Genomic DNA, 15,732 nt, shown 5'->3' on the forward strand with positions numbered 1-15,732 from the left:
AGCCAGGACCGAGGTCTGTCTTGCCTATTACCTGACACACAGGTGGGCGACACTCCCTCCAGGTTCCCTTGGTGCAAGACACTGGCTCCCACAACCCCCACAGAGAGGCTCTTGGCCATGGACGGAGGTTGAATTGCTGTTGAGGAACAGGCCCTGGGACATGTTGGTGGCCATCTTGGTGACATCCTAAGCATTTTATCTTGTAAGAATTCTGCGATGTCAGTGCAATTACAATAAAATCCCAACTGTTTTTAGTTTGTTTTCTCAATGGGAATAGGAGAACTTATATTTGTTTTCTAAAACCTGACAAATGTGAAAATAATCAAACTTTTTAAGAAAAAAAAGGAATGACAACTTGTCCTCAGGACGTGAAAATACACTCTGAAGCTACTATAATTAAAATAGCACCGTCTGGACAGGAGGACAGGGGGAGAGGCCAGCTGGTTCTCAGGGTCCCAGGGGAGCCAGCGGGACGGGCAGTGGCTCAGCAGCAGAGGGTGGGATCTTCTTTAAATGGTGCCAGGGGGTGCTCTCTACCAGGAGGGAAAGAAGCCCAGACCCTGCAGCACGCCAGCACTCTGACACACTTCAAATGGATCAGAGCTGGGTGTGTACAAATTATAAAATATTGGAGGAAACAAAAGCAAGCTGTCTTTATCATCTCGGGTTAGGGAGTCTCCTCCTAAGAAGCAGCTGAAGAAAAAGTGTCTGATTTCACAAATTAAACCTTAGACATTATGAATGTCAAGGGGCACGTGGCTGGCTCAGTTGGAGGACTGTGCGACTCTCGGTCTCGGGGTCGTGAGTTCGAGCCCCACCTTAGGTATAGAGACTACTTAAATAAAAGTAAAAACTTAAAACAAAAGGAAGTTTTGAATGTCAAAAACTGAACGAACCGTGTCGAAAGCTAAGTGACAAGTGGAGAGAACATATGTGTGGCACACAGACCAGGAGTCCGATCCCCAGTGCGCCAAGCGTGCGCCCCAAACAGGCCACGACGCGGTGGAGGTAGGGAGTCCACGAGTGGGCAGAAAGAGGAAAAGTTAAATCCGTGCCCAGCGATGCTCAGTCTCATTCACAATGAGAGAAATGCAGGTTTAAAAATAGAAGACTCCGCCCTTCAGAGACACGGCAGCCTTCACAGGTGGGACCCTAGCGTCTGTGCACCCTGGGTGGGGGCTGGGGTGAGCCGGGAGCCCGGGAGGGGCACCGGTGGGCGCAGCCAGGCCAGCACAGACCCCACACCCACGCGCCTGGGGCCCCGCGGTGGGGGGAGGCGCTACCTTGGCCGTGCTTGTGCCGGCCCTACAGAGCAGTCGTGGTCCCCGAAAACACCTGTTCCCGGCCAGAGGAGCAGAGGCCGTGTGGGGACAAGCCACGCTCCACGGCACCGACAGGCTCTTTGGTGCCGCAGGCTCACATCTACTCTCTGGGGGCCACGCTGAAGGCGGCCCTCGAGTATGTGGCCGAGCCCGAGCCCGAGCCCGAGCCCAGGCTGAGCCAGGACCTGGAGGCCTTACTGAGCCAGATGCAGGCAGAGAACCCCAGGGACCGGCCAGACCTCCAGGTAAAGACTCGTCGGCCATCCCCGCACTTCACCCCCAGGCCGAGACCTGAGACCCTCCCCACGGCCCCGATACCCCAGCACACACCCACGGGACCCTCCTGTCCCCATACCTCGCCCCTCTGTCATACGGGCTCTCCCCCTGGGATTCGGTGGCATTGCATTTTGCTTAAACAAGAACTTGATTTCTTATTATGCATTGTTATTATGAAGAGGCGTGGCTTATAATTCTCGTGGGCTAAACAGAATCTCCTGGTTTCCCGTAATCCCGGGACACAGGGTGTTTTTATGCCAGAAAGTAGACGTGGCGGGCGGGCAGGCTGTCGGCCACAGGGCTTCCTCGTGGTGAGCGGTCCCGGCTGAGGCACTCACACGCGTGTCTGCAGAGCATCATAGCGCTGTGTGAAAAGAAGATGCTTTTCACATCTTCCTGCCGCCTGTGCCGGAGCCTCTCGGCCGTCGGGAGGAGGGTGCTCTCCATTGAGTCTTTCGGAGCATTTCAAGGTAAGCACACGCACACATGTACGTGCACATGCGCACAGATGGTCACGCACTCGTGCGCACGCCTGCACGTACCCACTCACATACGTGCCTGTGAACGTGCACAGGTCTCAGCACAGATCACACACGTGTTCACACCTCTGTACTCTCACACCATGAAACACCCACGCGTACACATGCAAACAGACCACGTGTGCCCCACAAGCACACATGTTCACACTCACATTAACACGCATGAAAATGCAAAGTCATACACCTCTTCATCCTCGTACGCAAGCATGCACACTTGTGCACAAAGACAGCACTCTCCCACACATACAAACCCGTTGTGCAAACGTGCACGCAGATCAACACGTACACACTCACCCTCTCAGTCACTTTGTGCACACTTTGCAGACCCCCGTGCGGCTGGGGGTGAAAACCCAGGTCCTGGTGAGAAGTGACTGGTATTAGGCCTCTTGTCTCTGTCCTAGTCTGTGAGCAGGTCAGTCCCTGGACACGGGGACATTTCACTCTTCGTTTCCGTTTGCCAACACCACGCAGTGTCTCTGAGGCCCGTTTCTTCTCTGCTATGGAAGCTGTTGCTGAAGCACCTGGGACTTTCTCAGCTCACGTGAGACTCTGGCACGGTCTCAGGTGGCCTTCCGAACAAATGCCCGCATCGCTCTGCCCTGTGCCTGCAGCGAGGAGCCTGGAGGGCCCTCGGTGGAGGCACATGTGGCCGGAGGGACCCGCCGCACCGGGACCACGGGCCTGAGGCGTGGCTCCAACAGCGAAGCAGAGAGAGGTCACCATCACGTGGGCTGCAGGCCACAAAAGGGGCCGTGTGTCTGTAGCGTGGTTCACACAGACACAGACACGTGTGGGGGACATTGTGCACCAGGACAGGGCAGGGTTGCAGCCAGATTCAGTGTCTTCCTTCGGGGAACATCACTATGTAATTGTGCCAGAAAGCCAAGGCTCTTTGGACAAGATGCTTGGGTGACCTTGGGAAAACCCTGAAGGGGCTCAAGGAGGCTGGGGACGTGGCCCGGACCCTCTGCAGTCTCAGTATTTAGAATCAGCTGGGTTTTGTGATCAAGGAGGTGGATGAAGACGGGGAGGCATATACACACGCACACACAGATGGTGACACATGTAGGGGGGAGCAGTGGGGGACCCAGGAGTGCAGGAGAGGAATCCCCATCCCCTCTGGTGACCCGCAGGGTCACTGGCCGCGTCCCCCACAGCAATCTCCTTGCTTTTGCCCAGATGTCAGCGAGAGTTCCTGCAGCGGGAGGCTGGCGACAGGAAGCACAGGGCCCAGAAAGCAGCCCGGGGGCCGCACCGCGGACCCAGAGGGCCCGGCCCAGCGCCCCGCCCACGAAGCCCACGGCGCCCCGGAGCAGCCCACGGCCCTGCCTTCCAAGCCCCTACTGTCGGCCCCCGCTGTGAGAAACGGAGAGCGGCTGGCCAGCCTCGTCTTGGACGCCCAGCGCCCCCTGGGTGACCCGGAGAGGAGCTGCCTGAGGAAAGTGCAGACGTTCCCCAGGCTCCTGCCCGATGGTCCGGAGGCCAGCGCCCTCTGCCTGACGCTGGGCCCCCAGCTGCCCCCATCGGAGCTCTTCCCTCCAGACCCCAGGAAGCCCTTTCTGGAGGGGATGAATGGCCTTTCCAGCTACAAGACACAGCCCTCGGCCAGACTGCGGCCAGAGCAGGAGCCCGATATCCTGCGGGGAGGACCCGGAGGCGCCGGCAGAGGTGGGGACGGGGCGTCTGGGGCGCCGGGCTGGGGCCCCACGGAGGAAAGCCCCGCGCCCCGACCCAAGGCCCCTGGAGATGCAGGCCGAGAACCCGGGACTTGCAGGGCTGAGGAGGGGATTATGGACGGAGCTGGGGAGCCGGCTAGCACAGCCACAGAGCAGGTGGGTGACACGGTTCCCATCCCGCGGAGCCCCGGGGGTGGGGGGGGGGGGGGCAGCACACGGCACACACATCCACTGCTGGTCCTTTACCACAAGGAAGGGAGTCAGCCTTCACCCCTGCTCAGGAATGTGCAAGCTGTATGCAAGCTACCTGGGTTCTGATGGAAGCTGTGACTACGGCCTCCCCCTGCCCCAGGTGTGGCCCCAGGCGTGGCCCCAGGTGTGACGCCAGGCCAGAGCCTCCCCTGTGGCCCCCCTGGGGGTGCGGGGGGGGCGTCCCACAGAGCACCCCACACGCCCAGGCCTCACCTGGCTTCACCCAGCACGCAGCACCCCACGCATTCTCCAAAGAGGCACACCCTTGCCTGGGGGGTAATGCTCTTTTATCTTCTTTAATTTAAATTTTAGTTGGTTAGCATGCAGCGCAACGTGGGTTTCAGGGGTAGAACCCAGTGATTCACCCAGTGCTCACTCCAGACAGCGCCCTCCTTAATGCCCATCACCATCCAGCCCATCCCCCACCCACCTCCCTCCATCAACCTTCGGTTTGTTCTCCGTATTTAAGAGTCTCTTGTGGTTTGTTTCATTCTCTTGTCTTCTCGCCCCACTGCCCCTATGTTCATCTGTTTGTTTCCCAAGTTTCACACGCGTGAAACCACAGGGTACCTGTCTTTGACTGACTTCTCTCGCTTGGTGTCATACCCTCTAACTCATCCGTTATTGCAAATGGCAAGATTTCATTCTTGTTGGTGGCCGAGGAGTATTCCATCGTGCCTGTCAGACCACATCTTCTTACGCAAGCAATGCGCAGGGAGCTGCCTCCGCAGGGGGAGGCGGGGCAGCATCAGGCCCAGAAGGGGCATCCACCTCTGGGACCCCGCCCCCAGCCCTGGCGCTCCACCCCCCAGCCCTGGCGCCCCGCCCCCAAACCCTGGCACTCCCTCTGAGGCTTGTTTTCCACGTCAGGCACTAACACCACGAGTTGGGGTTGCTCACGGGTCAAGCGTGGCGCCCTGCGCCCTCAGATCTTCATCGATGCTGGGGTTCTGTGCAGCTGTCAGGACGGGGTCTCCCAGGGCAGCTGGGGTCTCCCAGGCCTGGTGGCTGCACCCCATCTGCTGAGACGGACAGGCATCTCCGTTCTGGGAGTTTGCACTGTGTTTAGTTGAACCACAGGTGCTTTGAGGGGCCTGCGGCCCTAGGCCCTTCTGTGTGGTGACACCTGGGCTCAGCAGGTCCCTCCCCAACGCTCTGTCCCCATGAGGTCCTCAGGCAAAGCCACCTAGGGGGCCAGTGTGCTGCAGGGCAGCGCTGGGCCCTCACCAGGGCACCAAAGGCCGTGTTTCCCACCACGCTCTGTTGACCCAAAGGACAAAAGGTCAACAGTCTGTGATTTATATTGTATTCATATCCTGGTAAGGACCCGAGGGTAATTTACATAAAAAACATAGTTACCGTAAGGCAAATGTCTGTCCTGACGACCCCAGTGCACTGACACGTGCTTAACGTGCACATGCATGTGTCCCCACTCAGCTCACACGGCCTCCACTGGCCTCCTGCGTCCACCCGACCTCCACACCAGCTTGTGCAGAGAGAGCTCCCAGTCACACACCCTAGCCCTGGACTTGGCTCACCTTCCCCTGCCCAACAGCCTCACAACGGCCCGGCTTCCAGATGGGTAAACTGAGGCACAGAGTGGCCATGCACCTTCTTGGAGGGCGGGCAGCCACTGAGGGGCAGGGCTGACTGGGAGCCCAGCTACTGTCTTGACCACTAGGCTTCCCTGCCCCAGAGGCCCCGTGGGACCAGGGCCACGCAGACCTCCCCCCACCCCAGGCATCAGGGCACCCAGATCTCCACTGCGGAGCGTGAACAGGGTTCAGAGCTGGCTGCTTCAATCCCCACATGTAGCAGGAGGCTTGGGGTGCACCGCTCCCGGAACATGAGCCGCCAGCCAGGCACTGCAGAAACGGGGCTAGAAGGAGCAAGGCGGCTGCACCCCGCGTGGAGCGGGGTCAAGGGTGGAGACACTGCCTCTGGAACCTTCCCTAGAGCGTGCACTTCTGTGTCCCAAGTGTGGAGGCTGTGGTCCTAGCTCTTCCCGTGGCCTCCAAGTGGCAAACTACCTTCCAGCAGAGTGCGTTCTGACTCCAGGACTTTTCCGTGTGTAGCAGGGACGGTGGGGGTGAAGCAAAGCTCGTGTCACATACACTTTGCCCTCTCACCCGTTGAGCCTGCGGTCTGGAGCACCCAGCACGGTCACCCCGCAGGCAGCCACTCCCACCCTCCGTCCCCAGGACTCTCCCATTCCCCCAAACCGAAGGTCTGTCCCCGATCAGGTCCCCATCCCCTCCCCGCCCCTGGCGCCCACCATCCGCCCTCTGTGTCTGGAACGTGATGGCTCTGGGGACCTCGCGAGGGTGGAGTCACACTGGGCCTGTCTTTTTGTGTCCAGCTTCTGTCACTGGGCATCGCGCCCTCAGGGCTCATCTGCCCCATGGCAGGTGTCTCCCTCCCGCGAGGCTGGGGGACATCATGCCGTGTGGATGGACCACTGCGTTTACCCGCTCGTCCACAGTGGACACTCGGGTCCCTTCCACTTGTGGCCTCCTGTGAATCTGCTGCCGTGGACACGGGGGTGTCTGTCTGAGGCCCCGCTTTCAGTTTGGGGGGGGGGCGCCCGTAAGTGGGATCGCCCGATCATGTGGTGATTCTATGTTTAATCTTGAGGACCCGCCACACCGTTGTCCACACGGCTGCACTGTCTGACATCGCCACCAGGGGCACGGGGTTCTGATCCTTCATGCCCTCCCCCCTCGTGTCCATGCGGGGACTTGGCCCACTTGGTCAGGAGCGCACTGTGTGGGAGGCACATCCCACCCTGATTCGAGGTGGTTCCCGCCCAGTTCCCTTCCCCAACGGTGGGCTGAGCTGACCCCACGTACCCACTCTCACTGAGATGTGACTTCTCCCCACCAGGGCATCTCCCTGCAGGACCTCCTGTGCCAGCTGGGCCGGCCCTTCAAGGAGTATGAGCTCTGGGCTCTGTCCCACGCGTGTCTCAGTGCTCTGCGTGCACAGAGCGAGCACCCAGGTGAAGTTCTGCCCCGCAGTTCCGTGTTCAGCCCGCCCCCCGATATGTTCCAAGGCCAAGACCAAGAGGAGCACCTGGGCCATGGGGCTGGCCTGGGGCCAGGCGGCTGTGTCCCCACTGTGAGCCAGTGGTGCCCTGGACATGTCTGCTCTGGTCTCAGGACCAGAGGGGCCCAGGGCAGAGTGTGAGCTGTGTGGATGGCCCACATCCCCTCAATGGGGCGACACTGTGCCCAAGGAAGCAACGTTGGCCAGGGAGAGGGGGGGATTTCAGACACTACCCCGATTCGCAGCCCCCTGAAGCACAGCCCTCCCGGACAGCGTGGTGGCCGACAGCCCTTGAGATTACCAGGTCCTGGGGAGGGCGATGAGGAGAAAGTCTGCTGTCCGGTCCTGTGACCCCCAGGCCTTGGGGGTGCAGCCTCGACGGGGGCCCCTCAGGGGGGCAGCGCTGGGTGCTGGGCCATGTCCCCCCTGTGCCCCTCCTCTTCCTTGAGCTGCTTACAGTTCCCAGCTTGATGTGCCCAGGGAAGCCTCGAAGAGCCCTCCCCGGGCCCTGTCCAGCCTCTGGCCCCTGTGCTGTGCTCCCTGGAGACTGGGGGCGGGGGCGGGGTGCTGTGGGCTGGGGGGGGAGCCGCCCCACCCTGAGCACACCACTGCGGGTTTTCCGGGAGAGCCGGGTCCCCACGGTGAGTCTGGCCACCCTGACCCCACCTTCTCTTGCAGCATACCTGTGCCTGGACTCCGTGCTGGTGGCCGAGGACGGGGCCGTTCTCTTCGGCCCACCCCCTGCCAATGGTGCGTACGCGGGGACACCCTCAGGAGCTGTGCTCCACCACAGACCCCCAAGGCTGAAAGGGAAACTAAGAGCTTGGGCCTTTCTCTCTCAGGCACTTACGACACGTTTTTTCTGGCTCCTGAAGTTGCAGACCAAGAGCTGGTGACGGAGAAGGTAACTGGGGCCTTCCCGTCCCTTCCCAGGGCCTCCTGCCCCACACCCTCGGTGGCGCCCCCTTCTGCCCAGAGAGCTGGGGTTGGGGATGAGGCATGGGCCCTTCACCGGGACTCAGGGGGAGTCAGGGAGCCCTCCCCCAGTGCAGGAGTCGCCTCCCCAGCCCTGGCTCTCCTGGCCTGGGCAGCGTCCACCCAGCAGGTACCTCCCGAGGGCGGCAGGGCGGGGGCTTCTGCATGGACAGCTCTGGGCGGTATGTGTTGGCTCAAGAGAGCTCAGGGCTGAACTTTCAGGAATATTTACAAGGCATTTGTTAAACAGAGTGTTATTAAAAATTAAATTGTACACACTTACGGGGCGCCCGGCTGGCTCAGTCGGTGGAGCATGTGACTCTTGATCTTGGGGTGGTGCGTTCAAGCCGCACGTTGGGCATGGAGCCCACTTTAAAAAATAATAACAAAATGAAACAAAAATTAAATTATACAAACTTTAAATTAAGTAAATTATATTCAAAACCAAGGTAGAACTCCACTTCCCTACTCCCCGACTAAGTACAGCTAGAAACCCCGCATCCCTAAAACAAACGTGAGAAGTGTGCAAGGCAGAGAGCAGAAGGCAGCCTGGCTGGGGCCTCGGGCTGAGGAGGGCACAGTGGTAAGGGCCCTGCTCCTTCTCTCTGCCTCATGCGTGGAGGCAAAGCCACCGCACTCGAGCCAGAGGAAGGGGTGAGGAGAGAGGTGGGCCTACCCAGGCAGTGCCAGAGGAGGCTGAGCACCCCCACCAGTCTATTCCAAGGACCCCTGCCCATTAAGCTGGTGAAGATCATGTATGTGGGGAGCCTGGACCCCCACCACTGCACCCAACCCCCTGCAGTAGCAAATGCCCTTCGAGGCCGAGTGTTGCCAAAGGAGGCCTCATGGAGAGCTGGAACTCCCACCATCGCCCAGCGGCAACAAGGCCACCCCTACCTCGTGCTGGGAGTGGAGGCAGGTGAGGAGCAGAAAGGATGTCCTCCCACCCCTCCCGGCCAGAGGTGTGACACCGGAGGCCCAACAGGGAGCCAGGATTCCCACCCCCTCCAGCAGCAAAGAGGATCCCCCTCCTCAGGTGTCAGTTGAGGCCAAATACAGAACGTGGACTGTGCCCCCACCTGGCAATAACAAGATGGTGTCTCCTTTTCCGGACAGAGAAAGTCAGGTAAAACAAGTTAAATAAGATCTAGAGGCTTACAACATGAAAATGTCCAGGTTTCAACCAAAAGTCACTTGCCACACCAAGAACCAGGGAGATTCAAACCTAATGAAAAAAGACAATCAACAGATGCCAATGTTGACACTGTGGGATACAGCCAAAGCAAGGCTAAGAAGGAAATTCGTAGCACTAACTGCATATGTGAGAAAAGAGGTAAACGCTCAAGTCAGTAATCTAAGCTCCTCAAGAACCTAGAAGAGCAACACAGACCCAGAGCAGAGGAAGGAAGTCATGAAGACGAGAGCAGAAATCAATGAAAATGGAATAACAATAGAGAAAACAGTGAAGTGAAGAGGTGGTTCTTGGTAAAGACCAACAAAATGTGAAAACCTGCAGCAAAACTGACAACAATAAAAAGAAGACACAAATTACTAATATCAGGAATGACGCAGAGGATTCCCCGACAAATCCTTCAGGCATCGAAAGAATAATGGAATACCACAGATAAGTCTACACACATAAATTCGACAACTTAGATGAAATGGGCCAGTTCTTCAGAAATCATACACTACCACAATGCATTCGATATGAAATAGATCTTTGAACAGCCCTTGACTATTGAGGAAATTGAATTTGTACACTTAAAGGTCTCAAAAAATAAATCTTTGGGCCCAGCAGTTTCACGGGGGAGTTCTACTCAATGTTTAAAGAAAAATTACTACCATTTCTACACAATCTTTTCCAGAAAAGAAAAGAAGAGAAAACACTTCCCAATATATTTAATTAAGCTAATATATATACTGTCAATGTAGATAGATAGATGATAGATAGATAGATAGATAGATAGAGGCATCTGTACACACACACACAGCAACATCTCTCATGAACATAAAGCAAAAATCCTTAACAAAATATGCAGCTAGAATTCAGCAATATATAAAAACTATGCACCATGACAAAGTGGGGGGGTATTCTAGGGATAAAGGGCTGGTTTAGTATTTGAAAATCAATTAGTCCAACATATTAACCAGCTAAAAAAAGAAAAATTCCATAATCACATTAATTGATGCAGGAAAACCATTTGGCAAAATTCAACACCCATTCATAATAACAACAACAACAAAAACCTGAGAAAAATACAAGTAGAAGAAACTTTCTCAGCTTAATAAAAAGCATCTACACACGCATGCACGCACACACACACACACACACACACACACACCCTATAGCTAATATCATACTCAATAGGGAAAGACTAAATGCTTTCCCCACGACTGGGAACAAAGCAAGGATGTCCACTCTCACTGCTCCTACTCAACATACTGCTGGAAGCTGTAGCCACTACAATAATGCAAAAAAAAAAAAAAAAAGGCAAGTAGGAAGCATAAAGGCCAGGAAGAAGAAATAATACCATCACAGAAGACCTGTCTATGTGGAAAACTCCAAGGAAACTCATGGAATCTACCAAAGGACTCCTAGAATTAATAAGTGAGTTCTGATATAAGATAAACATTCAAAAATAAGTTGTATTTCTATATATTAGCAATGAACATGCAGACTCCAAAATTAAAAATACAGTGCGTGCTCTCAGCACTAGCACCATCTCAGAAACCTCCAGGCCATGAACCAAGTGGAGGAAGAAGTAAATGCACAGGCTGAAGCATAAAAGAAGAAGGATGAGGCAGAAGTTCAAGTAAACCACTAACTTGTGCACCCATGGAAGCTACGGGAGGGGAAACAAGGAAAGCCAGAGGCCAGGGACACTGGCACAATTACTGGACTGCACACCTACTTTCTAGATCTTGTTTCAGAAACAAATGGATCTAGAAACATCCATCGTCATCTGATTGCAACAACCACCTTTGAGAGACCCACCTTGCTCATACAAAAACAGTCCCTTTTGGTCCTTTGCCCTGGATCTGTGATTTTCAGGACTAATCCTGTACTCAGAATGCAACGTGTACAATAAATCATTTCTTCTATTGTCCTAGCTGAAATATACATATAAATATAAATTTAATTAAGATACAAACTTTATGTAAATGTACAATCACTCAAAAATTGAAATACTTACATGTAATCTAACCAAGCACACACAGGACTGAATGCTGAACGCTACAAAATGCTGACGAAAGAAATCCAAGAAAATCTCTGGGATGGAGAGCCAGGCAGAGAGCTTTTATCCTTGACACCAGAAGCAGTATCCTTACATTTTTCACAAAAGGAAAAGTGGGCAAAATGAACTTCATCAAAATTAAAAACTGACCAAGTGGGATTTATTCCATGCCTGAAAGGCTGACTCAACAATGGAAAATCGATTAATTTAACACATCACATCAATGGGCTAAAGAAGAAAATTTGTGTTTGTGTTAATAGACGCTAAGCTATTGATGAAATTCACTACACATTCAGGATGCAAGCTCTCAGCAACCTAGGAATGGAGGGAAACTTCCTCAACTTGATAAAGAACATCTACTAAAACCTACAGCTCACATAATTAATGGTGAGGAAACTAGATGCTTCCCCCCTAAGATTGGGGAAAACTCAAGAATGTCATTCTCACCACTCCTATTCAACATCATACTGGTATTCCTAGCTAATGGAGTAAGACAAGAAAAGAAAATGTGTACAGATTGAGAAGGAAGAAATAAAACTGTCTTTGTTCACAAGTGACATGATTGCCTATTTAGAAAATCCCAAAGAATCAGCAAAAATCTCCTGGAACTAATAAACAATTTTTTAAGTTTATTTATTTATTTATATTGACAGAGCGAGAGGCAGGGGAGAAACCTAAACAGGCTCTGCACTGACAGATGCAGGGCTTGAACCCACAAACCATGAGATCACGACCTGAGCCAAAACGGAGTGTTGGACGCTTAACTGACTAAGACCCCCCAGGCACCCCAATAAGCAACTATAGCAAGATTTCGGGATAGCAGGTTAATATGCAAAAGTCGGTTGCTTTACTGTTTACCACCAGTGCACAACTGGATTTTGGAATTACAAACACAATGCAATCTACATTCATACCAAAAAAAATTACTTATATATAAATCTAACAAAATATGTATAAGATCTATACGGAAAACTACAAAACCCTAATGGAAGAAAAGCCTACATAGAGAGACATTCCATATTCATGGATAGGAATATTCAATACTGTTAAGGTATCAGTTCTTCCAAATCTGATGTATAAATCAAATGCAATTTCAATCAAAATTCCAGCAAGTTACTCATGGATATCAACGATCTGATTTTAAAGTATGTGTGGAGAGATAAAAGACCCAGAACAGCCAGCAAATATTGAGGGAGAAGAAGAAAGTCAGAAAACTGACAATACCCAATTTTAAAACTTACCGTAGAGCAATAATGGTCGAGCCAGGGTGGTGTTGACAAAAGAACAGACAAATAAATGGAACAGAATAGAGGGCCCAGAAATAGACACACACAAATAGAGTCAACTGGTCTTTAACAAAGGAGCAAAGGCAATTCGGTGGAGAAAGGACAGTCTCTTTAACAAATGGCGCTGGGGGGGCGCCTGGGTGGCGCAGTCGGTTAAGCGTCCGACTTCAGCCAGGTCACGATCTCGCGGTCCGTGAGTTCGAGCCCCGCGTCGGGCTCTGGGCTGATGGCTCGGAGCCTGGAGCCTGTTTCAGATTCTGTGTCTCCCTCTCTCTCTGCCCCTCCCCCGTTCATGCTCTGTCTCTCTCTGTCCCAAAAATAAATAAAAAACGTTGAAAAAAAAATTTAAAAAAAAAAAAAAAAAAAAAAAAAAAAAACAAATGGCGCTGGGACAACTGGAAGTCCGCATGCAAAAAAAAAAAAAAAAAGAATCTAGACAGAGACCTTGCACCTTCACAAACATTAACTCAAAATGGATCACAGACCTAAATGCAAAATGCAAAACCATAAAACTCCTAGAAAATAATGGAGAAATCTGGCAACAACTTCTGGGCGCAACACAAAATCATGATCCATGAAAGAGAAAATTGATGTTAGACTTCAGTAAAATTTCGAACTTCTGCTCCACAAAAGATATTATTGAGAGTGAAAAGACAAGCCAGGAACTGATAGAAAATATTTGCAAAGCACACACAAAGACCTCTTAAAACTCAACAATAAAAAAGCAAACAACCCGGTTAAAAAGCGGGCCCAAGGTCTGTGCAGACCCTCACGGAAGAAGACAGAGTGTGGTTAAGGAGCATGTGGAAGATGTTCGACCTCCTGTGGCACCTGGGATTGCAAAACAGGAAGCGGCCCCTGGGCCCCAGCTGGAATGGCGGCAACCCAACACCGACCACACACGTGCCGGCCAGAATGTGGGGCCGCGGGGGCTCTCGCTCACCGTGGTCGGCACAGCCCTTCGGGAGACAGCTCAGCAGATTCTTTGACCACCCTGCAGCCCAGAAACTGCCTTCCCGGGTGCTTATCCTGGAGAAATGAAATGTCCGCACAGAATCACGCACACGAACGACCACGGCAGCTGTACTCAGAATAGCCCCAAACTGGAAACAACCCAGATGTCTGTCTGGGGTGAATGGTAAAACTGGCTGTGGTCCATCCACACCATGGGTTGCTACCCAGCAGTCAGAGGAACGGGGTATTGATAAGGCAGCAACCTGGAAGGATCTCCACTTAATTAAAAGCCGATCCCAAAAGGTCACATATTGTGTAATTCCATTTATGCGAAATGGCACAATTAAAGAAGCGCTCTGTACCTTGATCGTGTGGATGCCTCGTCCTGGCTGGGACGTTGTCCTGCAGCTTTGCAAGATGTTACTATCATGCAGAACTGGTCCGGGGTACACAGTCTCTCTGGACTGTTTCTTACAACTGTATGTGAATCCATAATTATCTCAGAATAAGAGGTTTAGCTTTTTAAAAACGTTCATAAGTATATACAGCTGATAATTTCATTCATGCGTGACTGTCGTGCACGGTGGCCTGTGCTCCTGGCGGTGGGAGCGCTCCTGGAGGGCACCGCTGGCACTGCCCCTGCCCCCGCGCACTGGCACCACTTGAACAGCTTGAAGGTGGCCTCGTGGGAGCGTCCACACTGGGGAGATCGGCACACGCGGTCTGGTCAGCGGCACAGACTTAACGAGGGGACGGACGAAATGTTAACGATGCAGCTGAACGCAGAGGTGCTCCGCGCCTGCTGTGACCCTCCAGAACTGCTGGTGGCGGGACAGCAGCCGGCTTACAGCAGCGAAGCTCGCACCGGGCCTTCCTCGGGTCGCTCTCATCCCGCCCGTTGAGTTAAATGAAAACAAAGCCAGCACGCCTGTCGGGCCACCTGTGTGACTTCTGGTACAAGAGCTGGAAAATCAGTGCCCACGTCCGGTGACACCCCTTGGCTCTCTGCAGCTGACAAAAAAAGAGTATCACACCTTACCCTCTTTTTTAAACTGTGTGGTTCCCATCATTTGCATCAGGAACGTTTAGAGTAAACTGATGTGTGTAGACACGGGTATTTTTTTTAACGTTTATTTACTTTTGAGAGAGAGTCCGGACTTAACCGCCAGAGCCGCCCAGGTGCCCGAGGAAGGTGCTGTTGCTCAGAGAACCTGCTGCTAAATAGCAGCACACTGCTGGTTTGGGGGGCTCCTGGCCTCTGAACCCCGAGCCGCGGCCTCCAGCTGCCTGAGGACAGCGGAAGGTGGGAGGGTCCCACGGAGGCCTCAGGTCTTGGCTGCTCGCACCTGAGGGTGATGACCCGGGAGTACTTGGTAAGCACGCAGGTTCCCAGGCCAGTCCCCGCTCCCCCAGGGATCTGACTCAGGGTCTGGCGGACCTCCAAGCTCCGAGGAGGTGCGAACCGGGGGTGCGGATCAGAGCCACCGTCCTGCTGGCGCCCCGGGTGCCCTTGGGGGACCCCCGGGTGGGGACGTGCTGCTGAGCAGGGCTGGCCTTTCCCTCCCCCGCCCCCAGGCCTCCGTGTACTGTGTGGCTGCGGTCCTGTGGACGGCAGCCAAGTTCAGCGTTCCCCGAGACCACAAGCTGGCCCTGCCTCGCAGGCTCAAGACCCTCCTCTTGGACATGGCTAGACGCAGCGCCCAGGAGCGGCCGTGTGCGGCAGAGGCCATCAAGGTAACCACACTGCGGTCGGGACCCCAGCTCACAGTCCAGGGCATGAGCGATGGCCGACAGGGGACACAGGTTCTTGTTTCCAGGAAGAGTGGGCGCTGGACAGATGGCCATGGGTTTCATTTGTGAACAGGCGGTGTTCGCCGGGCCAGGGTGGGTGGGGAATGTCCTGGGGCCAGCCCGACCCCTGCCCTCATGCCCTGCCAGACGGGACAGAGGCTTCTCCCCAACAACCGACTTCCCACAGCAACTCTGAGGGTCTCTCGGCCTCCCCTCTGGTCTCTCCAGACCGGGCGGGGGCCTGATGGGGCCGGATCCTGACCCTCCCAACAGTGCCCACGTCTGCCAGCAAGAGCTGGACGCCTGAGGGGGAACTGGGCCACTGTCTCAGTGACGGAGAGGCCACAGGAAGGCCACCCTGTGGAGGGAGAAGCCCTGTG

General features: G+C 54.1%; 1 protein-coding gene across 3 annotated transcripts in view; it reads left to right on the forward strand.

Annotated features, from left to right (window-relative positions):
• Window positions 1–15,732, forward strand: part of KNDC1 (kinase non-catalytic C-lobe domain containing 1) — a 66,198-nt gene that overhangs the window by 19,974 nt on the left and 30,492 nt on the right. For all 3 annotated transcript variants that reach the window (XM_058698217.1, XM_058698215.1, XM_058698216.1), the window contains exons 4-10: window positions 1,415–1,567; window positions 1,951–2,068; window positions 3,317–3,969; window positions 6,949–7,063; window positions 7,789–7,860; window positions 7,953–8,014; window positions 15,137–15,295. In XM_058698217.1, coding sequence (XP_058554200.1) covers window positions 1,415–1,567; window positions 1,951–2,068; window positions 3,317–3,969; window positions 6,949–7,063; window positions 7,789–7,860; window positions 7,953–8,014; window positions 15,137–15,295 — 1,332 coding nt within the window. The remainder of the gene's footprint in view (window positions 1–1,414; window positions 1,568–1,950; window positions 2,069–3,316; window positions 3,970–6,948; window positions 7,064–7,788; window positions 7,861–7,952; window positions 8,015–15,136; window positions 15,296–15,732) is intronic.

The sequence above is a fragment of the Neofelis nebulosa genome, chromosome 13 (genome assembly GCF_028018385.1).
Source record: "Neofelis nebulosa isolate mNeoNeb1 chromosome 13, mNeoNeb1.pri, whole genome shotgun sequence".
NCBI lineage: Eukaryota > Metazoa > Chordata > Mammalia > Carnivora > Felidae > Neofelis > Neofelis nebulosa.